This window comes from Dysidea avara, chromosome 9 (genome assembly GCF_963678975.1).
Source record: "Dysidea avara chromosome 9, odDysAvar1.4, whole genome shotgun sequence".
NCBI lineage: Eukaryota > Metazoa > Porifera > Demospongiae > Dictyoceratida > Dysideidae > Dysidea > Dysidea avara.
Genome location: NC_089280.1, coordinates 7,214,653 through 7,239,462, shown reverse-complemented (window position 1 = coordinate 7,239,462; position 24,810 = coordinate 7,214,653). Strand labels below are relative to the sequence as shown.

Genomic DNA, 24,810 nt, shown 5'->3' with positions numbered 1-24,810 from the left:
CGTTGTGTGGCTTCCGAGTCAAGATAGACTCGTTTTCGTACTCTACATGCTCTATATTATGCTGATAAATGTACAGCATTTGTTCATCAAAAACAGGGTACAAGAGAATAATTTTACAGTGACTTACATTCAAAATATTTTTCATATATGCATACCATGGAATAAAACAATACAATTATGTACATTATTTATTTTAGTTATACATTGGAATCAATAGTAGGGTTCTCTAGAATGACAGCTTCATCTTCTTCTCCTTCACTCTGGTATCTCACTGTGCTCAGTGTGTAGTCACCATCATGGTCACCCCTATGGTGTGAATAAGGCACGGATAATCAATGACACACAACCAAACACACATAGTTCATCTGCATGCATGCACTCACACACACAAACACACACACAAAGCCTATAGCAGACATGTAAAACACAGTTATTGCCGCCCAGTGAACCAGCACTGCACCACTCAGGCACATGAGCCTTGTGCAGGCAAATCCTCCTGGGGCAGGGCCAGTAACCTACAGGAGGACTGTCCAGGTCTCAGAACCTGAAATTCCATAATGACCCCAAAACCGCTAAGTGAAAAATGGGCATTTGCTTCCCCAGTGAACACCACTGATGCTACAGCTGAACCCCACACACCAGGTCCCCAATATACAGCTGGGTAGACTGGATAAGTTTCTTGCTGAAGGATACAACAACACCAAATTGGCATAACTGGTAGAAACTTTTGAATACCAGGCCGATGCTCGAGCCACTTGGCTATGCTGCCTCATTCACTCACACACGCACGCATGCATGCTACAAACACAAACACAACCAACACACCACACACACACGTACGCACGAGCACACACATACACAAAGGAAAAACAATGCCTTTGGCTGCCATATAAATACTCAGTTAACTGAGCAACCAGTACACTACTCGGGTGTTTATGAGTTAGTGCTGATAAACCAAAGGATGGAGCCCCTACCATGTCCCACAGGCAAATGTGTGGGCACCTGAAATCCCACCTGAACCTTACCTGATATGTGAGACATGGACAGTTGGCATTTGCTTACCCACCTGTGAACATCAGGTACTTGGGCTGTTTCAAACAACAATGCTCAGCTGGGCATCACTGGGTATTGAACCTTTTGATTATCAGGCTAGCACTATGCTCCCTCCTCACATACACAGGTATGCATGTACACATACACACACTGCATAGCACTGGTGGCCCAAGTGAGCACTAGGAGATATAGGTAAACCCATACACTACTCATGTACTATAGTCAGTGCAGGCAAATCTTCCTAGTAGCCCACAGGAGGAATGTACCATGTCTCATACATAGAGGTCGCAAAACACACTTCCACAACGGGCAATGGCTACAATTTTCTTCCCTATTTCACAACAGTAATATTATACAGCTTGGTAGATACCATGCCAGTAAAATTAGAAACAACAACCCACCGGGCATCACTGAGCATTAAACCCAAAACCTTGTGATTACAACACTCACCCACTAACACCTTCTTTAAGTCCACACTCCATAGAGAGAGATATAACCTGCCTAGTCAAGTAACCTACGTACTTACAAGCCTTTTATTTTTACCAGTTGAGAAGGACCCTTAGGACAGCTGACTGACAAAGGTTAGGAATATATACGTATAAGGCAGTAAAGCAATGTTTGAATGTATAAAGAAAGTTTTGTTGCTGGCTGAAAAGCAAACCCTGACCCTACATGACCTCCAACACAGAGGACAGGACAGGACAGGTTCCACCATTAATAGCTAGCTACACTAACACACGCGCACATGCACATGCACGCACACACACACACATATATATACGTACACACAAGCACACCCATGAATTTACTAATCCAAGCATAATTAGGATATCACTCACTTCTGTCCTATGGCTAGCACAAAGTTTAATACTCCAGTAATAAACACTACTCCACAACCGATCACAGTTGAGACAGATGGACACAGTGCCAGTGGAATAACAGAAAATCTGTACACAACAATACAACATACAACTTGTCAACAAAACTGTTGTACACACAAGGTATACTTGGCAGTGACCATTGGTTAGGTCTTAGGTAAGCTACTACTAGTACTATTGATCTGGGACATATTCTTTATAAAGAGGGGATCCATCATATAAAGGAGATTAATTTCTCCAGGCCAGTATATGTACAAGGGATACTTTGGGACCTTAACTAAGCATCTAGATGATGCGGCAAGTTCCACTAACTGTACAATACAAAAAGATCACTTACACTACATATATGATCATCCTATGCCAGTGTTTGATATGGTTAAAGAAGTTGGCTAGAAACAGGAATCTCTCACTACACAATGTCCCAATGATTGGCACTTCTGACATGAACATCAACACTGAAAAGATTCTGTGAAACATTAACAAAGTATTCAATGAGTGCCAACATACAGTGTGAGCATGGTGTATGTGTTTGTGTGTGTGTGTGTGTGTGTGTGTGTGTGTGTGTGTGTGTGTGCGTGTGTATGTGTGTGTGTGTGTGTGTGTGTGTGTGTGTGTGTGTGTGTGTGTGTGTGTGTGTGTGTGTGTGTGTGTGTGTGTGTGTGTGTGTGTGTACATGTGTGTGTATGCAGGAACCCACAAGCACTGCAAGGTGCTTATGGACATTTGGTGTATGCAACGTTCATCAATCTGCAAGCATACAACAGTGTAACATACACCACTCAACTTACATCATTAATATTCCAGCTGGTACGCATCTTGCAACTTGTGAAACTTCTCCAAAAATTAGATCAGTTGGTATAAGTGTAATAAAACCAGAAGCCAACAATACTAAAGAAACAACACAAACAGCATCACAGTACTACAGAAGCTCACACACATGTAAACCAAATACCAGCTTTGATCCAGACAATTACAACTACAGTACTATGAATCCATAGCCCTCCCCATTATATACTCTTGTTCATATGAAATCAGTTTTTTTAACAAGTAAGAGAAATCCACAAAAACAGTTTTTGTGTTAGTAGTCTGTTGTTCCTGTTGAAAACAAGCTAATAAAAATAATTTTTTTACTGAAATTACGTAGCTCATAGAATGTTTTCAGCTTGATGATACACACTAGGAATTAAATCTGTGAGTAGCCTGTTGGACCTATGCATAACAGAAGCCTGTTGATGTTCATATAGAAGTCTTCAAGAATCTAACATTTAATCGTCCAGGGTCATATATATATAACTGGAATGAAAAATGCAGCCTAACCAACAAAGTGGTGTTGTTAATAAGACCAGGTGCATTTTGCTCATTGCAACATTATAAATGTACCTTATGTATCCATTCACTGGACTGGACTACTGGACTGGACTACTGGACCCAGACTTTTATTATTATTTTTGTTTTCTTATGTTTTTATCACTAAACTTAACTAAAAAGTATTTTAGAAACTGACACCATTCACCACGAGACATTAAACTTGTACATTAATCACATGTTATCAAAAATAATGTACCTACTGCTAGCAATGTTTCAAGCACTGTGCACTGTTAACACTACTAATGCATCTGTCTGTCTTCTCTAGCATTTTCTTACCATGCAATTACATTATGTTACTGTAACATAAAAAATACTGTGCATTGACTTCAGCTTTACTGGTTCTTTGGTTTATAACGTTTGTAAATAGCAATGAGTATGCAGTGGTACATATTAAGCTTCCCAATGCACACACTTTCAAACAGAAAGGTAAGGTTACAGTATTTACAAAAAAAATGCAGTGAGTGTAACAAGAGTAAAACCAATGAAGCCTCAGTAGCCTCATGTGTACTCTATGTAATCACTTTTAGTGGTTGAAAAAGGTGTTTGTGGTTGAATAAATGTGTTTGAACAAATTTTATGTGAGTCCAGTAATCCAGTCCAGTGAATGGATACACCCTACATTAAGCATTAAAAAAACAAATGAAAATCTCTTCTGAGTTTATATCAAAGCATGATGTAACTGTCATATAAAAGACATCCTGTTTCAGTTATGAAATTGTAAAAGCACTATCACTTCCAGTATGTGTTACGCAAACTTCCTTCCCAAAAGCCTTACATCATCATTACATCTTGCATTACATGCTTCATCAGCAGCCCACACCAGTGTACAAACAGGTGTCAGACTACCTCAACAAACTTCAAAAAATACAAACATACAGTTTAAAGGTGTCAAAACACTTTTAAGTGGTTAATATGAAAACCTTCTTTACAAAATGGTGTGCTATAAACACAATAGGTACTACTGAAAGGCACTCAACACGCCAATAGCGAGACTAAAGTTCTTGATACCGAGCTTAATATACGGAAGATGAGATTTCTTTCATGGTCACGCGCTCGAGTCGCGTTTACAATACAGAAATCAATAACGCTATAACTCACTGATAGCTGACAGTGCCCCACATCCTCTGGATAGACATACAATACCACAACCAAACTCTTGGCTTTGTTGTGACGGTCTCTTCATTGTAACAACTCGAGTAACAACTTTTATTCTTTGACTAACAAATAAACTAAAAACCACAACTACCGTTTATTTGTATAGGACTGCTGTTTCTAATTAAAGCGCGTTTATAACTTGACCTCAATTAAAAATGGAAGAAGAAAGAAAGCCTAAAGTTCAGTTCAATACCACTGGCCCTGATGAAAAGAAGCCTCGGTTAAAGATGGGTAGTTTTGGTAGTGCCAGCTCCGCCGCCATCATGGAAGGAATTCAGGCGGGAAATATTAACATATCGGATGGTAAGCAACGTCCACATAAATCAACCACTGTGCCCTTTATTACTTGTTCTATACAGTTGGTTTTTGAATTCAAATGGGTCAGCAGTATGAGCTTGTATTGTGGACTCTTGATACCATAAAAATTTTATGCTTGCTGGTGTGTTGTGCAGTATTGCTAAATGTAGGTTGCAAGTAATAGGGTGCCCTTTGTGCATGGTTGTCTCATAAAATTCCTTTGATTTGAGGACACTTAGGTTTATGGGTTACAAGTGATTGATTTGGCCTGCTGTAAGTCAGTTAGTTTGAAGTGACAAGGCTTGTAGTTGGCAAATCTGTTAAGTATTCAAGATTCAACTTGAATGTCTGCGTGACTATTCTAATATTGTATAATGCATAAAGAATTCAGGCTGGTATAAAAGTCCCACATTTACAAGTAGTGACATAACGCCAGTGCATATGGGGACAGAACAGTTGGTACCATTTGCCCAGTCTCTGCTGTAAACCTGTCAGCCAACTTTCTTGTATGTGTGTTTTGTGTCTATCATCAAACTATGCATCCTCATTTTGTACAGCTCCTATGGTGGAACTAGATAGCCAATCAACTAACCGTAACAATGAACTGATGGCTGAGCTAGACCGCAGGAAAAAGGTACTACAGCTTAGTATTGGTCTATGGGTGCATGTTTCCTTACAACTGTGTAATTACTGTAGATTAAGTCTGTTGTGGTTCCAGTGGACGATCTTGAAGTGAAGACTGCCTTAAGAGCACACGGACAGCCAGCTTGTGAGTGTAACACCACGCACACACACACACACACACGCACACACACACACACACACACACCCTCGCCACGCACATGCATAAACTCACATACACATGTGCACGTATACCACAAGCACTTCTGCTTGTTTGAGAATTGATTTCATTGTCACCCTAGCCCTCCACTTAACCTAGCTAAGGGATGCTCAGTAGCTGTTGTTTTTATATTTAGTGCTGGTGAGAGAATTCCTAGGAGGGTGAATAGGAAAAGATCATTTGAGCTAGGAACCAGGTCCTTGGAATACAGACTTCTGCACTAAAGCATGATGTGCTTGCCTGGTATAGTGGCTACGGAACTCTGACCCTCTACCACATGGTAACATACAGCCAATAATCACGCCACCAGCTGCTAGAGGAGGTTGGCAGCATGAGCATAGCAATCTTACACACACACACACACACACACACACACACACACACACACACACACACACACACACACACACACACACACACACACACACACACACACACGTCTATGTGCATAGTACCAGTTTGCTTGAGTCATGTGTACTACATTCCATACACGTGTCTTGAATAATACTATCATCTGAATTTTAGGCTTATTTGGAGAAAGACCAGCTGACAGAAGAGAGAGACTCAGACAGTTGTTAGCTGCTTTAGGTCAGTAATCTTAGCTTGGTGTTGTTGAAGTTACATTCATGTCCCGCTGTACAGTTGAAGCTGGGGTTAAAGTTGATAAGAAGATTGAACAAGCTGTAGCACCAGTTGAAGAAAAGGTGCGTGAAACTATATCAGTTGTTTCAAGTTTACTAAGTATGAAAGCAAGTGTTGCTGTTTCATACATAGTGTATATGGATTTGCTAGTTAATGCATAACATGAAGATCACTTATTCCCCGTATTTTAAGACACCCGTTGTTTTGCATTCATGCTGCCATTATGTAGATTTTCTATAATTGGGAACAAAAGAGATCACAGTTTTCAAACTGTCTTCTATGTTTAGTCATCAAAAGGCTGTTTTGTTCATTTACAAAATAGTTGTTGGTTCACTGCAGCAACTTTTCTTGACTGCCATAAGATGTGGTCTTTACTTTTGTGTACTTTATAAGAACAGTAAATATCCTTATTAAGCAGTTAATTTGTATGAGTGTTGGATTGCTAAATGATAGGACATGACTAAAACGTGGAACAGTTGCTGGAAGGATTTGCCTTAAAAGGTTTACAGGGCTGAGCAATTATGAAATCTCTGAACACAATCTTGTACATTCTTCAGTTGATTTTCTTTTGCGTTAATTAAAAGCGCACTCTTCTTTTCGTAAACAAGCAAGACACAAGCTTCAAGGATGCTGTTGCTTGGATTTTGTGCTCAGGTTGATTACTGCAATTGGTTTGGTGCCTGTTCTTTAGTTTTATAGGTGATGGGTAGGTTTGAGCTTATTGACGGTGTTGTTTCTAAGGTGGGTAGTGGTTTATCTCTTGAACTGATTCGTGATATTTCAGATGTTGTCACCACTTTCCATCACCTGTAATAACCTACTGTGGATTCATAACACACTGCAATGAATGATGAGTCCCTCACAAGGCTATTACACACTGCCATCGTTGAAAAAACATGAACAGCCAATTCACAAGGGTGCAAAACCGGAGTGGAACAGGTGGCTTTCTTATCCACAGGGGCTTATATTTTTTTATACTTTGAAAGGGGCTATATGCTATGAGGATGTAACAATTACACATTGCTTTACATCTTACAACAGCAAGAGTTTGTTTCAGGCCATTGTTGTGCAATTTATATTCTTTCTAGCAACTATACAGTGAGTTTTGTGATAAACGTTTAAACCTGGTAGATTATATCAATTCTGGGATTAATTGTGATTGTTTCTGATCATCGTGATGTTGAGATGTGTACTATAAAATAATTGTGATGTTGTGACATCACATTCTAAAAATGATGACACATGCAAATGTAGGAGAACTCTACAACGGTTCGTTTTGAGATTAAATCTTACTATGTAGTTGAAAGCTTACACCTGTACCTGCCATCATACTAAAGTGACTTTTTTGAATTATATAACTGCTTATGTCCTTAATTGTGTTAACCCTTAAATTCACATAGTCCAGAAAACTGGCTCTAAACTTAGTAAAATATGTGTGCCTTACACAAAGCTCTGTGATTTGAAGTATATGTATGTCCTATGGCTGTATATTTTACATCATTCTACTTGCGACATGACGGAAACGCAACTTGCTATTGTTCACTGCTTCGTAATAGGTAAGCTGCTGCAGTTACAGTGTTCGTTTAACCTTCTCCAGGTAGCCCAGTGCTTTCAATCAATGTGTAGTTTAGGCTACAGGAATTAAGTTACTGCCACCTACTGTTGCCATGCACACCTCAGCAGGGGTTAATCTAGAGGGAGGGGGGGGGGGGCACAGCCTCCCCCCCTGGGTTAGCTGTTGCCCCCCCCTAGGTTTATACCTAAAGCCTTGAGAAATGGAAAAGTTTAATTGATCCCAAAGGTGTATAATCCAATGGTCAATATTCAATGGCATCACAGTAAAATCTCACCAAAATTGAGTATATTTACACCTAAATTTTCAAAATTTTCCTGGGGGAGCATGCCCCCAGACCCCCCTATAATCCGAAGTGATTTACTTCCCCCCCCCCCCCCCCCCCCTCTGCATTAATATTCTGGGTTGAGCCCGACCTGTATTGCATAAACACACTTTCAATCCCCAAAATTTCACCATGTTATTTGTTGATTTGTTTGCAGTACTGACCAAGACAATTCCTTTTGCAGGTTTGTACAAGTGTGTGTATTGGGTTTTTGGGATGGTAATCACATGTTTTAGGCTAGCGTATGTGAGTCCATTTTCTAGTCCAGGCCATTCCGTAACATGCGATGATAGAAACATTGATATTTGAATAGCAAGATGTCCCAGTGATGTTAATAATTTGAAACCCACAATCAATAGTGCAGAGTGACTGAAACTGTATCCCACAATTACAAACTTTAGGAGGGTTTATATAAGAGAGATAGGTGGAATGTTAAGTACTCTGGTCTTCCTTCAGAGCGAATAAATCTTTCGCCTTTTACTAAAGATTTCCGTGGAGGAGGACACATAATGAGTATGAAATGATTATTTTTTGTTTGCCCCTTAATTGGGGCCCAAAATCAAACCAAGTAAGTGTTAATTCTGACTAGAGATGTCAGGCGAAGTAAGCCAAAGGTGTTGATGTCCAGATAAAGCCAGGAACTAAAACAGATGAAGTTTAATATATGGCTTAACCCTACCCGCATAATCCAGAAAACTGCATTTAAACTTAATAAATGTGACCGTCTCAGTGAAAACCCATCTAGTTCACACAAGCATGTGTATTGAGAAAATCGAAATTCAACAATAATTCGTAAAATTACGCATGCTACAAGAAAAAATATACAAGTTTTTATCAGGCCAGTACTCGAAAAAGGAGGACTCAAGTCATTTAAAACTATATACCATCTTATTTGCCTGCTCATGGAGAGTTCAAAAATCTTTGTTTCGTTTTTGTAGCTTTAACGGTATGGGTTGGTTTACGATGCAGTAAGCGTAAACAAGATCATCTTCTACCAAACAGCCTTCATACTCCTATGCACAAGTGACTGCAAGGCTACTATACCTTTGTTGATCTGCTAATCCATGGTGAACATTGTAAGCCAGATTCCAACTTTGTAGACTAATCCAAACGGAAGTTATGGCTGCGAATGCAAGCGCCTGTAGTTTATTTTTAGTATAGTCGCTGTACAAATTGATTCATTTTTTAATTGCGTGAACAAGTTGGGTTTTTGCTGAGACGGTCACAATTATGCATGCCTTGCACAAAGCACTGTGACTTTCAAAGCGTCCATCCTATGACTATGCAATTTACATCATTCTACTTGTGATGTAACAAGGATTAAAATAATACCTAGGGCTAAATAGTGAGCCAAAACTAGTTGTGAAAATAACTTTTCAGTAAAGAAACACATGAAACTCTTTACATACCTTTATAAAATGGTCAATAACTTGATGGTAGTTGCTCCTATCACCTTGCAACAACTTCCATTCGATTCATCGTGAAATTTTTTGTCAAGCCATATATGACTCATGTGAGCAAACCCACAATCGAAATTAAGCACGTGGCAAGAATTTTGAAACACGGAGACGCGACTCGTCACTGTTTATTACTTCATAACAAGTAAGCCACTGTAGTTACAGTGTTCATTTAACCTTCTCCAAGTAGCCCAGTGAACACACTTTTAATGTATGTGTATTTGTAGGCTGTAAGAATTAAGTCACCCCACCTAGTATCTCTATAAGTGCCCATATTGTGTAAACATGCATTTCCGAAAAGTTCTCTGTGGGTTTAAGGGTCAAGTTGGATAGACTTTTTTTTGTGAACTGATGCACCTGAACTATCTTTTGCTACAAATGATTGTGTCTGCTTGGGACTTTCAATAACAGTAATATTATCACTGCCTGTACAAGTAGAGGTGGGCAATATAACTTAAATATCAATACCGATACTGGAATCTCCAATATCCCATACTTTTTGTAAGGAATCAATAGTGGATGTGATTACGTGATTATATGCTTGACTTATCCACAATATTTATTGCTGAACTCGCAATGGTCACATGTTTTGGCTGCAAACATTTAAATGTTTTGACATGTTTTGACTGCATAGAATGCTTTATTTTAAACTGATAATTGTTCAAGGTTCATGAAAATCACAAGTAGGTATCCCAAGTCGACTACATCAATAACATATGCAGATGTCAAATTTTTCAGGTATCTTGAAAGGCACTGACTAACTACTTTTAATTCAAAAAGTGCTAAAGAACTTATATTACACATGCATTGTCTGACTAATAACATTAATTTTCTTTCATTGGGCCCCAATTAAGGGGCAAACAAAAAATAATCATTTCATACTCATTATGTGTCCTCCTCCACGGAAATCTTTAGTAAAAGGCGAAAGATTTATTCGCTCTGAAGGAAGACCAGAGTAAACCAGCATTCCACCTATCTTTCTTATATAGACCATCCTAAAGTTTTTGATTGTGGGATACAGTTTCAGTCACTCCACACTATTGATTGTGGGTTATAGTTTATTATTATTACAGTCATTTCATACTATTGATTGTGGCAAATATTAGCATTCATGAAAAAGTGCTCTTGCAAAGTAATACCCTGTTATTAGCTATGTACCAGTGCTCTATCCTATACCTGATAACCCTGTGATGAGCAAGTCTACAACCAAGAACCAGGTGTTGGTATTAAGGAATGTTGTATATTAGCTAGGGAAGCAATGCAATGGGGTATGTGTTTTGCAGACTGGACACACAGTTTGGGCTGAAAACAGCCTCTTGTTAGTAATCCAGGCATTTTCTAGCTCTTGTAATGTTAGAGACACCATTATCGAGCTACAACTGTACACCCCAACTGCTGTCATACGTTTTGTAAATATTCTACTAGTGAATTGGTACATGTACTACACCTTCGTGAGTTATATGAGAAAGAGAACTATTAATATAGTTTTGAAGGGTGGAACATTGTTACTCCTAGACAGAATGCACAACTGTAGATACGCTAGGTATATTCCATGGGCAGCACACGACTACAGTACATGGTCATGTGGGTAGTAATATTTTCTGGTTCATCATTGAAGCCTGAGCATTGTTAAACGGCTTTTTCCACCGCAGTCCATGAGTCCAGTCTGCGAAACTTTGTGCCAATTTCTTGTGCTAAGAATGTTTGTAAGAAAGTTGCTTTAGTGTGCATATTGCATGGATAGTACTAAACTCAGCAATTAGCCCTCTGAATGATGAATTAAAACATATTAATTTAAAAATGAAGAAAGGTTTCAGCAGTAGAAAGAAGGTGGCATGGCAATTATTTTAAAAGAGCATCTTGGCTACTAATCGATATTACAGTCCGTTAAGCCCCTCAAATAGTTTTGTGGCATCTAAATATGTTCCTTCAAGGAAAGTGCTGATAGGGAAAATTGATGGCTTGGCATAGTTTCCGTGAAGAGGAAGACGATGATTTAATTGGAGCTTTAAAAATGAAGCTTTAAAATTTACAAAACACAGAAGGCAGACATTCTACAAATGGCACATCCCACCGATGAGTTGCTATGGCATAAAATGATGGCTGTGCACTGCTTTATTTGTCCTCTAGCCTTGTGACTGCAGACAGGCAGGGTGAGTTATGACTTTTTTTAAAATTCAATATCTGGGCACCTGTAAGTGTTTTCTTGTTTTTGATGTTGTAATTGATGCTGAATGGAGTAAGACTATTCCATAAAGGTAGTGTATACAGTATGTCAAGTACAGGTCAGGTCAGAGTATATATGACAAGTATACTGCATACAGTACGTGATATTACAGGGGGTACATTCCTTTAATGGAGCAGTGCCAGTGCTCATGGAGACTACTATATGGTTACAATTAGGAACACACTTATTACAAACATATTGTTAATGCTAAGAGGTACAGTCGCATACATGCGGTCTCTTATGATTGTGAGGCAACTGAATTGACCTTGTTCATCCTCACAAATCTTCTCAGATGTTTCATCATTGGCTCCCGGACTTGTCTGAAGTACAGGCCATACACAAGTGGGTTGAAGAAATTAATCAAATATGGGGTGTTTGGGATTATTATATATTCCACAAGCTCCTGGTAGAAAGCCGAAGAGTTTTTTTCCCAAAATGTAAAGTACAGGGAACACCAGGATGGAGAATACATTGCCGAAAGTAACCACAAGGAGTATGATAACTGGCTTCATATTCTGTCTCATGTTGTGTTGTTTTCTCTTCAAGACTGTAACCCTCTCGGACTGGCTGTCACTGCTACTGCCACCGCTGCTGCCTCCTGATAACCTCGTCTCCTTCTCAATCTGATTATTAACCTGGTAAGCCACTATGGCTAAGTAAAAATTCAGAATTATTGCAAGAATGGAATTCGCAGTGCCTGGAATTATAATGGCAAGTAAGTAGTCGGTGAAAGCAGCTCCTTTAAAATTGCAAGCTCCAAATACTGGCACATTGATGATACCATCTACATTAAAGATGATGCTGCTAGCTGTAGCTAATAGCCATGTACCACTGATAATGGTAGCTACAACACGAGATATCATAATTCTTCTGTGCTTGAAAGGAAATATTATGGCTATCACCTTGTCAGTTGCTATTAACACAAATGACATGGTGTTCACGAGAGTTGGGAAAAACACGATCCTTAGCATGAAGCAGCTGTTAGGGGAGTCTATCCCTAACTGAAAACTGATTATCATGAAAATGGAGTCAGACAGAAAAGTAGTGTAGTTATCATGCCAGATATCAGTAGGTTGGTGACAAATATATTATGAGGCTTGTGTAAGCTCCTTGTGGTTCTGATAGTGTAGACCACCCAGCCGGCCAGTAGCAAGTCCACTGTTGTAACAATTAGCTGGTAGAGTAGTACAAGATATGCAACATATCCTGGCAGGGAAGATCCTTGGTGATCCGTCTCATTATCAGTTCCTGATCCAGAGCAGCCCATGCCACTCATAGCAGTCTTCTTCTGTATAAACACCAACTAAACTGCCTTGCAAACTACACTCACTAGCCTTTCCTCAACTGTACACACACCAACTTTTCTAACTACACTCAATTGTACACAAGCTACATATTCTTTAAAATGACAACCTCTTAGAATACACCTAGTCACGTGGACTGTGTGTTACTAACATGTAGTATTATTTTTTGGGAGGCTGTATTCCACGGAATTGCGGAATAAGGCCAAGGGCTACTTAGCAGATTCTTAATTAACTACCAAACAAATTCTACAACAGTTTATACATGTACATAGCTACCTTACAACATTTCAGGCAAGAAATGCAGCGCTGAGTTGCACCCGAGTTTCACCAGGATCGGCGATCATTAAACAGGAATTCCGAAGAACTAACGATTTTCATCCATCTTTTGTTGTAGAATGTCAAATAGAATAGAATTCATCCATCTTTCGTTGCAGAATCAACAGATACATGGTGCGCATTAAATAACTACCAAAACATGGTGTGCTCTAAATAGACTCTAATGCATTAAATGGAACTGGCTATTCACCACGAGGTGTCGTGAGCTGCACAAATAGCTAGCGCTTCGAGATTAATTATGCTGCCCTTTGTACGTTCTGCTTCAACTAAGTGCAGTAGTCAACTAACGGATTTGTTTTCATGATGGTAGTTACTAGTGCTATTCAAAAGTTTGTTGAATTGAAATGAGGTGCAATAACATCACAAAAGAATACTGACATGAGACACAATTATCAGTAACATCAAACACTAAATGAAAAAAAGACATACACGTAGTCACGACATATAATAATATGTCCAGCAATTATATGGTATCGAGTTACATTGACATTCCAAACTCCTGGACAAGTACTGCCTTTGGTTTGTTGTAAGTTGTTCTTTAATACTGTCTGCTATGACTAAAAATTCCTTGCATCAAATCGCACTCCTGTTTTTAACTCTACACAAAGTCTCTTTGGGTGATAATATGCATTGCCAAATTTTGAGGCAGGCAAGCCAGATTGTGGATTCGTGTAGTGTCAAAACTCTTCATGTTGAAGAACAATATTGTCGGCTTGTGAGAAATTGTTGCGACATCCATTACAAATAGAAATGTTTCCACCTTTTAAAACATACTTTGTACGGATTGTCCCCAGTGACAGGTGGAGATGGAAGAAAAGAATTTTGGTTCACCCATGGTGGTGGAGACCACATCCATGGAGGGTAAGTAGGATATGGCATAGAAGGGGGTGGGAACCCTCCACTTGTTGATGGCCCTCCACTTGACGGTCCATAACTGTCAGGTTGAACATAACTGTACTGTGATGGCGGACTTGTAGTATAGTCATAGGAAAATGGACTAGTTGAAGAAACAATAGTACTCGAGTTGTAATTATCCTGCATTAAAGCTTGGAATCGAGGAGTAGTGTCTAAGGGTACTCGGTTATCATCTGATGGAGCTACACATTTTGATGTTTGCTTCTTTTTAGTAACTTTGCCAGGCATACGACCAGCTCCAGCTGGCATTCCATGCATTCCTAATTGCATAAGATTTGGAGAATCAGAACTCTTCTTGGTTTTAAACCAACTTATGAATTCTCTCAATTCACCATTCACTTCTGAAGCAGCAACTGTATGAGAGCACAACTTGATAGACTTAAAATGAGGGCATTTATCATCACATTCATATTTGACTCCATTAACAGATATCAGATGTGGAGTAGATCCAGATTTGGACTTCACCATCTTTTCTTTAGGACCTAACCCTGGCGCAGGAACAACAGCATTAACTTCAGAGACTAGTAAAGTTGCCTTCTTCCAAATACCTTCCACAGTTGTGTAGGGGAGATGTGTACTAGCTACAGCATCTTTCAGGCATACAGAAAGTGTTTGTACCTCTCCTCCAGCAGATTGTTCACCTGCAAATCGTCCAATTGTTATATCCTGTGTCATTGCTACTCTTGCATGACTATGACTACCTGTACTGGCTGAAGTCAATTCCTGTCCAGATACAGCTGAAGTGGAGGACTCTTCAGAGAGGACTGGAGTTAAATGCAGCTCAGAATCTTTAGCGCTTGATGACTGCTTAGAAATTGTTGAACTTAATGGCTGTTCAGAAATAGCTGTTCAGAAATAGCTGTTGTTGATGGCTGCTCACAAGCTTCTGAAAGCAAACATTCAGAGTTGGAGTGTTGGTACACAGTAGCAGTATTTAGCCTGTTGATGTGCCTCCGTCGTTGTTCTTCAGACATTCTGAACCACTTCTCAACTGAAACTGTTAAAGAAGAATACCAAGGTCGTAGTTTATATTCACCATAGCCAATGATTGCTTTCTCAATCTCACGTTGCTGTTGTTGAATGGCTTCCTTCATTTTGTCATTAAACAAAGCCCACTGGTGCTTTTTATACCCTGTACATTCTTTTATCAGTGCATTTATTGACTCGCTGTTATTGGTGTAAAAAGCTTTAGGAGGTGAGCCAAGACCTACATCTTCTCTGAGATTTCGTAATGTACAGTTACGAAAATCTTCAGACTTATATTTTACAAACCACCCATAAAACAGTGGTTTATGGGATTTGTGATTGTTAAAAGCTTCAATTTCCATTTTATCCCATTTCTCCTTTAATGATCTCAGCAATGTATCAAAAGTAATACTATCACAACAGTCAACCAGTCCCTCATGATAAGTTCCACTAGTGCCAGACTAGCCAAATATGTCATGAACATATTCTTTAATTGTAGAGGTTGGAAACTTCTGTTCACGAAGATGGAGCTCAACATTTTGTTGCAAATGTCTAAAACATCGGATGTGAGCAGCTTGGTGAAAGTTATCTAAGACAGCATCAACTAAATTCTTTTCCCCATCAGTGCCAACTGCTTTAACAGCTTGAACGTTTCAATTTAAAGCACAGAGGGTTGAGAGAAAGTAATTGTAATTGCGATACTCTTTCCGGTAATGTACTAACGGAGGCCCCAACATCAGAGGTGAATGACCTGTACGAGAACTCTCTAGAAGTAAATGTTGGTAAACAATTGGTGTTACACTAAATTCTCCCAAATTAAAAGTAGGATCAATTCCAAGAATTCCAAAATTAAATGGATCACAGCAAAATCGTTCCATATCTCGCAGCTGCTGTTCATTGCATAGAACAGCCATCAGTTCTGGGGCACATGTTACATCCTGAACAAAAGCTTCATGTTTTTCAGCACTCTTGCACTGTTCCATGACAACAAATAACATGTCACATGTATCACGAAGACTGTTACAGTTACCACCAAGTGAATTCAAAACTGTTTTCTGTTTCATCTTCCTGTTGATATTATATGCCTGTACCCTATTCCTAGGTATATCACCAGCACTGCGAGCTTTCAGCACTCCTCCTTTTTCAGATAACACTTCATCAATAGCATGTTTGGGTTCCTTATGGTGTTACTTGTCTTTGAGAAGGCTCTTAGTGCTTTCCTTAGTTCTTCGATATGCCTTATTTGATTTTGCATTTCCATGGAGACAAACCAATACAGGATGGTCGGGTACTTCATCAAACTTATAAACTACAAGTGCTAAAGGCATCGGTTGATCATGACAATCTGCAAAAGAAACCTCTATTATTACTATACTCTATAATTAGTGCATAACATTAGAAACTAACAGTGAATGTCAAACAGCCAGCCTATACAAGTGCTACTGACTTTTACATGCTGGTTCACCTAAATTGATAACTCCACTGGTAATAGCACGAGTTCATAAGAGGAAAGTGTCCTACCTGTATAAACGCATATCTTAAAGTAATACAGTAAAACTTTGATTACTTTAGGGCACATAAAGTGTTAAGGAGCATTGACAATGTCATCAGTAGGCTGCTTATTAAGTCATAACTACAACAGTCATTGAAACATAAATGCTGAGTACACCCCTGACCAACTAACACATTGAAAGTGACTATAGGTATTGCATCACAACTTTGAGATTCACCTTTGTACAGGCGTACTGCAATAGGACAGTCTCCATATATTATGAACTCATGGCAACAGTGTATGTCACCACTTCTGTATTTTACAGTGCAAGGTGTTTTACAGTACAAGGTGAGGTGTTGATACTCTGCATACTGCAGCTGGTAGCAGTGCATTTGCTGAAATCTATTAGCCTATGTTTACTGTGTGATGCAACCTTTTATAAATCAACAATAGTACACTTTAGTAGCAATCACTCACCATAGACAAATGCTGTAATTTTTTTAAGACTCCTGTCTGTACCATGTGTCCTGTGTACCCTCTTAACTGAGTATGCACCTGACTTCCGATCTTTTGAAGTACATTTTTGAACTATGTTCACAGAGGACTTTCCCATAGTAACACGAACGTAATTGGTGTCAACTCCATTATTTTTCCACACGCCCATATCATCTACACACACGTCATCTTTGCTGTCAAGGGAATCCAAATCAATCACAAATGATACTCCTTTAGAAACAGAGGTTGGCACATTAGAGCAAACAAATTTTGATGACTTCAGAGATGGATGAAGTAGCAACCTGACAATGTCCTCTACCGAATAGAGACGCTTCCTTGTGTAAGATATTTCTTCCAATATAGGAAGATTCATATCATCATCATAATAACTTGGTGTAAATCTGATATAAGTATTAAGATCATATACACTGTAAAAATATTCGATCAGTAATGATTCTATTCTAAAAAGTGACACTTACTAATACTCTAATTGAACCGGCTGCACTGGAGTAGATTCAGTTGAAGAGTCACTGTCCGTAAACTCATACCTAGATATTGGTCAGGTACTAAATAAGTTAGCTTCACTGATATAAAATGCTTACTTTAGTTGCTTTGCTTTCATCATAGGAGACTCTGGTATAATTGACAGCCTGCTATCTGGTGACTCTGATGCAGAATCATTATCAGAGCTTGGTATAATCAGCAGTTCATCTGGAGATTGATCTTCAGCATTGGATCCATCTTCATCAGTGCCAATATCATCAGAATCTGAAAGCACATTCACTTCTTCCTGCCTATTGATAAGAAAGCAAAACTTTGAGATTAACTTTTGGCAGTGCTATAGCTACCCATTTCAATTCAACAATCTCTGAAAAGCATTAGTAGCTAGCTACAGAACTTATCACATGGCTATCATGAGCTGAACAAATTCATTACTTAGCTACTAATTCACTTAGTCGCTACTTAACTAGCTAGCTAACCTTGCTTTCTTTTTGAAAGGAGAACGCATAAAGGACAACATAATTGCAAACTCATGACACCACGTGGTGAATAGCCAGTTCCATTTAATGTACTAGAGTCTATTTAGAGCACACCATGTTTTGGTAGTTATTTAATGTGCACCATGTATCTGTTGATTCTGCAATGAAAGATGGATGAATTCTATTCTATTTGACATTCTACAACAAAAGATGGATGAAAATCGTTAGTTCTTCGGAATTCCTGTTTAGTGATCGCCGATCCTGGCGAAACTCGGGTGCAACTCAGCGCTAGATTTCTTGCCTAAAATATTGTAAGGTAGCTATGTACATGTATAAACTGACTGTTGTAGAATTTGTTTGGTAGTTAATTAAGAATCTGCTAAGTAGCCCTTGGCCTTATTCTGTTATTCCGCTATTCCGCTATTCCGTATTCCGTGGAATACAGCCTCCCTTATTTTTTAGTAGTACAGGAAACCCTTCATAGTATATCACTAAAATGTGATGGATAACATAACTTGATTGTCGGGCTTATGTACAGTGGAATGGCAAATAATACATGTTATGTTGCACAATGTAGCATTAGGCTTAGACTGGCTATATTTGGGACATCAAACGTTTTTACTGCTGGCTGTGGGTGCACATCTGGTTTCCTGATGTTGTTGTTGTTTGAAAACACAGTCTGTACCATTGTGAGCAAACATTTATGCTATAAGTAGCCGGTGTGCAAGAAATGAAAGGTATATAAAGCCTGTATTTTAACTCCTGTACTGTGAATAGGGCTGTGTAATAATAATAAAACCTATATTTCGATAAGTGACAACCATTTTATCTCGATAATCGATATTATCTCAATAATAATGTAATATTGTAAATACAGTTTTACATATTTGTTGACATAAAATCCTTATCAAGTCAGAAATTTTACCTGTTCCTCATTTATTTCGATACCTTTCCAAAGGTTTTTCATCTGACTGTGGTTGATATACACCAGATTACGGAGATTTACTATTATCTCGATAATGAAAATCATTATCTAATTTACGATAGGTGATTTAGGTATCTAGATTATCTTTTTATCTAAATTATCTCCCAGCTCTAACTGTGAAGTATTATTCTGAGGCAGCTTATTTGTGCTAGATTGACATACAAATGGTGAGATGAGTCTCTGAAGGTACATGAACATTACATGTGTAAAAACTGTCCAGCAGTGAATAGTTATTCCCTATCTATAGATGTGTGTTTGTTTGTATGAGTCGATATGTTTTTGTTGTATACATTAGATCGATGAGTCTAGTATTTGGTACCATGAAGGATCACAAGAATTGTATATTGCCAGATACTGGATAGCTGAGTATTCCCTTCCAAGGTGTGTGTGTGTGGTGTGGTGTGGTGCGTGTGTAGTGTAATGTATAATTTGTGCCAGTATATATACATATATTTGGGCGGATAAAAATCCAAGAGAGCTAATATACCCAACTAGAGTGATTTTGTCAGCATAAAACACTTGCATATGCTACAGTTTAATAAGATTTGGATTATTTTCTATAACATTTTATTTGTCAGACTGGCCAGTTTTTTTTAGTAACTTACTAAATAGGACTATATAGAGATGCAATAGAGATGCAATAGTGTTGTCTTCAAAACTTTAAAAGCTCACCTTGAACTTGTGAGTGCCCACACATTTGATTCTCTACAGATCATAAGCTATTGGAAATGTTATCACATCTCCAAATTGTCCATCGATTGCAGAGCAAGGACAAGGATTGCTAAACAGAAGGAGGAGGAGGCCAAGCCACCAGCAGAAAAAGCTGCTCGGCTACAAGAACTACACAAACGACTAAGGGTGAGTATCCTTCACTTATGCATACACACTTGTATGTATTTGTACGGTGCACTAAGACCTGGTCACTATTATAACCTATCTAGTGTCTAAATTGACCAACCTTGAACTGCCCAAATATGTCATTTGTATACAAAGTCACGTGACAACAGCATTAAGGTCTAAACCTGAAAACTTAATTATTTTGTCTTTTGCATACAACGTAAGTGCTCCAGTGCAATCACAAGGTCAGAAATTTTGACCCAATGGTGACCAGATTATGCAGGTTTAGTTGTAGTTGACTGTGTTAGTGTCACACTTTTCTATACTCGCAGGTAGTGACCAACTCGTGCAGTCAGGTTGGTGATGATCGGCCAATATCATTCTGTCACTTCTCACCTAACTCTGAAATGTTAGCCACCGGATCATGGTGAGCACTAAATATGATATGTTTAATATTGTAGTCTGTGTGCAACATTTGAAGTATGGTACTCGTGGTTATGTATGTGTGTAATTTCATATTCCTATTGGGTTCCTACATCTTGAAACTAAGTCACTGAATTGATCTAATCTATCAACACATCCATCACAACTGTTAATCTATACAATGTAGATGTTGAAAGTTTTACTGTGGTGATAGTTTGCTTAACTGCAAGCTCATTATATTGACTATGTCAAGTAAGTCCCAAAGATACAGCTTTCTGGCCTTATAAAGCCAGCTCATTACCATGGCTACATATAATTTTTAATCCTAAAAGTAATCACAACAATGTGTTGCTTTTATTTGAACATGGGAAACATGGCCCCACCTAAACCATTACTATACACGTGGCTCTTACATTTGTTTTGTTGTACCATCTTAGGAGTGGACTGTGTAAATTGTGGACTGTGCCTGATTGTGAGCCGATCCGTGTGCTGCGAGGTCACAATGATCGTGTTGGAGCAATCGTGTTTCATCCTCAAGCTACACTAGGATTATCAGAGACCTCCTTAGGACTAGCATCATGTGCAGCTGATGGATCAGTATACCTGTGGAACCTGACCAGGTACATCTATAGATACCGTATTTGTACTTTATGCAGTACGGTGGTGAATGTATATACTTACATATATAGAACTGCTACATGTAATTTAAAGCCTGGATGTATAATAATACCTTTGTACGATTTTGGATCCAGTGTTAAAGTGATCACACCATCTACATGTTTGTTTATTTATTTCTTTGTGTGTGCTACCAGCACATATCTTCATGTGCACATGTATCTTCAAGGGATATGTTTTAACTCTTGTGATTTTCATTTATTCCAGTGATACACCGATAGCAGAATTAGAGGGTCATTCTCAGAGAGTATCCAGATTGGCTTATCATCCTTCTGGGAGATTCCTTGGAACTGCATGGTATGGACTGCATTGTTGTTTATATCTAGTGAAGCAAAGGTGTCCATTAATGTCCGGTTTGTTCAGTAATTGCTTAGTACATCTTTCCTTTCACTGACGTTTTATTATTGTCATGTGATATGATGTGTGTGTTTTCACAAAAATATTTGGCTAGGGACTTAAGCCAGGAGCTCATTAGTTTTGCAATGCTGAAGTCCATACAGTTTTTATACAGAGCAGAAATACTCTAATAGAACAGTCATTTCCAATTTCTAATAAATGTGGGTATGAATAAAGGAGGATTGGATAACTGAGGGTCTACTGTACTGTTGGGCAGCTGAAGTGGACCAGTGTGTATAACTGTCAACGGTGTCTCTGTACCGGCCAATTCAACTAACAAAGTGTAATAGAACTTTGAATACTTTATCAGACATACACTTGTTATAGAGCAATTCTATTGTGTGTCATTTCATGTGTGCATTATAAATTCCTGACACCCATTTAAAATTACATTGTAGAATTAAGATGCTTCTCTGTATATCCTCTGCATTTAATAATGCATGTGCTACTTCTAAAGAGTTTCATTTTTATTTTCTGACTGTTAATATGTTATAAACTGTATTTTTACAGTTTTGATAACTCATGGCGACTATGGGACCTGGGAACATGTGGTGAAGTTCTTCATCAGGTCAGTAACTAGCTGGTTGCTATGGTGGATTAGTGTTGTGTGTATTAGGAAGGACATTCAAGACCAGTGTATAATATTGCCTTTCATGTTGATGGGTCCATAGTAGCTACAAGGTAATGTGTGTAGTGTAACTGAGTGTAGTGAAGTGTGTGTACATGTCTGTGTGTGTGTGTAGGGTGTCTGTGTTTGTCTCTGTGTCTTTCTGTATGTGGTGTGTGTATGTGTGTGATTACAGTTGTGACTGTCTCAGCAAAGAACCTGCATAATTAGCACAGTTTACAAGCTTCTTTCTGTTGTCTCTTGTGTTATCTACAGTGTCCAAATAATGGGTTAGCGAAGTTGCAGCTTATTGTGGTGATTATAGGTAGACAGTAGAAAGAGCAAAAATAATCAGTTTGTACAGTGATTATGCTGAAAAAAACTTTAAAAAATAGCTACAGGCAATAGGTTTCATTTTGTATTGGTCTACAGAGTTGGGATTTGGTTTAAACTGTAGAATAGCCAATCCATTAAGGTACATGTATAGTGTTAGCCGTAAACTCACTTGTGCATACAAATATGAAGGCATTTTAATTGAAGAAATAATAGCAATTTTGTTTACGTCTACTGCATCATATAATAAACACGCGTGAAAAAAATACCCTTAGGGCTATTGTAAGATAGTCAAACTCTCTATGAGCAGGAGGTGTATAAGTTTAATTGATTTGAGACCAGAGGGATGAGACAGGCCCGTGTAATGGAATTAAATGCTTCAGATTTGAGACTTACTTTCGATTAACGGCTCAATTTTATGAAAAAAGTATGCTTGCATGTGCAAGCTATGTTTGCTGAGATGATCACATTTTGTAACATAAGAGTGGAATAAGAGAAACAATTGACATCCTGTTTTGTTGTATAGTGCAATGGATGGATGTGGTAGACTATGGGACTTGAGGTCTGGCAAGTGTATCTTACTGATGGATGGTCACCTTAGTGGAGTACTAGGAGTAGACTTCTCTCCCAATGGGTAATGTGACATATACACAAACACTGACATGCTTACCATTACATTGGTACAATGGAATCTGACTTGTTTAGAAGGGCCACCTCTCAAAACTGGCCATCTTTAAATTCACCAAATTAGGATATTTATACAGCTATTCACCAGTCTATATTTTAACTGGCTAGGACGGTTTCCACTTTGGTTTACTGATTAGTACAATACCATGTTTCAGTGATTTAATTATTACTATTGTGTATAAACATCATTGCGTAGAAGCCATAGATATGTGTGTAAGCACATTAGTACATTGGGATTTCATGTGGTGCTTGAAAGGTAGTGGGTGTTTTCATGTTAGTCGAAACTCTCAACAAAGCTTTTTGTGCAACCACACATTATATGTAGGGTTGCCCGTAGTTGAAGCATGCAATAGTAGCGTACACGGTTGTATTGCTGACTCATAAATACTGGGTAGTTCATATTGTTGTATTTCAGAGTACATCTGGCTACTGGAGGTGACGATCATCTCGTAAAAGTTTGGGACCTCAGAAAAGCCAAATGTGTGTACACCATACCAGCCCATACCAATCTTGTATCTCATCTCAAATACCAAGGTACAGGGTGGAGGGTATACATGGCTTCATCATGTGTTCATATTCTTTCAGTAACTGATGGAAACTACTTAATAACTGCATCTTATGACAACACTGCTAAGGTATGTACTGTGAATTGAACATACAATGACTCCAGTGGATGCGTATGCACATTAATTGCATAATTTCACGTGAGTCTCAATAGTCGTTACACAAAACCAACAAACATTAAAGTTCAATAGGCTCAGTAGATCTTTAGATACCACTTTACGTAAAATGTACTTTGTTTTGAAAGAGCCTGTCCTACCTCCTCTGCAATGATTCTTAGAGAATTCTTAGAGACTGAATACACTGTATGTAAAGTTGATATTTCAACATAGAAGTTCATTATGTTCATCACTAAGTGCATACCAACAAAACTTTTTGTACCGAGGTTACTAGATTCTATATGAAACTTTCTCCCTGAAAAGCAACTCACTCACTGGCTAGCATGTTTATTGGGATCTGAAATTTGTTATGTGCACATAAGAGAGTTTAGACATGCATATTACTGTTTGAACTATGACAGATTGTAGTAGTACATGTTTGTATGTACCACCTGATGTAGATTTGGACACATCCTGGGTGGGCACCAATTAGAACACTGGCAGGGCATGAAAGCAAGGTCATGGCAGTAGACATCTCTTCAAGTGAGTGATTGTAGTTCATCATCACATGTGAAGTGTTGCTGTTGTCTCTGTTTACAGATCAGCAATACATTGCAACTGCATCATATGATAGAACATTTAAGCTCTGGACTAGTGATGAATCATGAGCTAGTAGAGTGGATAGCTGTGTAGTATATTCCTTTACACTATGATGTACCTGTGGTCCTTTTTTTATGTTCTAATATGAGTAAAAGATTGTCATGTAGTTGTGTGGACTACAATAGGTAGCTAATGAGCATGGTTTTATTAGGCCTGCTGTCAGATCTGTTGAAGCCCAGTCTTGAGCCCAGTAACTGCTTGTGTTTGTAGAAAGGTGGAGAACAGTAGAAGCATCGGGTGCAAT

The 24,810-nt window shown here is 38.5% G+C and overlaps 2 protein-coding genes and 2 non-coding genes across 5 annotated transcripts in view; 2 read left to right on the top strand and 2 right to left on the bottom strand.

Annotated features, from left to right (window-relative positions):
- Positions 1 to 65: 65 nt before the first annotated feature.
- LOC136265342 (calcium channel flower homolog) lies at positions 66 to 4,570 on the bottom strand. The gene is made up of 5 exons (XM_066060139.1): positions 4,398 to 4,570; positions 2,720 to 2,819; positions 2,269 to 2,397; positions 1,893 to 2,000; positions 66 to 306 (listed from the first exon to the last, which is right to left on the bottom strand). The coding sequence occupies exons 1-5, from the start codon at positions 4,480 to 4,482 to the stop codon at positions 198 to 200; spliced, it is 531 nt and encodes a 176-aa protein (XP_065916211.1). The 5' UTR covers positions 4,483 to 4,570; the 3' UTR covers positions 66 to 197.
- Positions 4,554 to 24,810, top strand: part of LOC136265338 (U4/U6 small nuclear ribonucleoprotein Prp4-like) — a 98,087-nt gene continuing 77,830 nt past the window's right edge. The window contains exons 1-17 of one of the 2 annotated variants that reach the window (XR_010705479.1): positions 4,554 to 4,757; positions 5,309 to 5,385; positions 5,448 to 5,520; positions 6,118 to 6,180; positions 6,235 to 6,296; positions 19,585 to 19,670; positions 20,054 to 20,147; positions 20,459 to 20,553; positions 20,987 to 21,169; positions 21,432 to 21,521; positions 22,131 to 22,188; positions 22,237 to 22,301; positions 23,087 to 23,194; positions 23,663 to 23,781; positions 23,833 to 23,882; positions 24,368 to 24,449; positions 24,507 to 24,624. Coding sequence is in view for 1 of the 2 variants with exons in the window: in XM_066060135.1 (XP_065916207.1) it covers positions 4,610 to 4,757; positions 5,309 to 5,385; positions 5,448 to 5,520; positions 6,118 to 6,180; positions 6,235 to 6,296; positions 19,585 to 19,670; positions 20,054 to 20,147; positions 20,459 to 20,553; positions 20,987 to 21,169; positions 21,432 to 21,521; positions 22,131 to 22,188; positions 22,237 to 22,301; positions 23,087 to 23,194; positions 23,663 to 23,781; positions 23,833 to 23,882; positions 24,368 to 24,449; positions 24,507 to 24,574 (1,521 nt within the window). In the remaining variant the exon portion in view is untranslated. Of the gene's footprint in view, positions 4,758 to 5,308; positions 5,386 to 5,447; positions 5,521 to 6,117; positions 6,181 to 6,234; positions 6,297 to 19,584; positions 19,671 to 20,053; positions 20,148 to 20,458; positions 20,554 to 20,986; positions 21,170 to 21,431; positions 21,522 to 22,130; positions 22,189 to 22,236; positions 22,302 to 23,086; positions 23,195 to 23,662; positions 23,782 to 23,832; positions 23,883 to 24,367; positions 24,450 to 24,506; positions 24,677 to 24,810 lie in introns of those variants that run through there. The other variant, XM_066060135.1, reaches the window with a different exon arrangement.
- LOC136267834 (U5 spliceosomal RNA) lies at positions 8,569 to 8,686 on the top strand. The gene has a single exon (XR_010706797.1). It is a non-coding gene; the product is annotated as a U5 spliceosomal RNA (small nuclear RNA).
- On the bottom strand, positions 10,431 to 10,548 carry LOC136267833 (U5 spliceosomal RNA). The gene has a single exon (XR_010706796.1). It is a non-coding gene; the product is annotated as a U5 spliceosomal RNA (small nuclear RNA).

What these genes read in the sequence shown, in the direction of transcription:
- LOC136265342 (XM_066060139.1), bottom strand. Translation starts at nt 4,482, where the DNA reads ATGAAGAGACCGTCACAACAAAGCCAAGAGTTTGGTTGTGGTATTGTA. An exon ending in TGGGGCACTGTCAGCTATCA is followed by an intron (nt 2,820 to 4,397) that starts GTGAGTTATAGC and finishes TTGTTTCTTTAG; the next exon opens with TATTGTTGGCTTCTGGTTTT. An exon ending in GTGCTAGCCATAGGACAGAA is followed by an intron (nt 307 to 1,892) that starts GTGAGTGATATC and finishes TTCACACCATAG; the next exon opens with GGGTGACCATGATGGTGACT.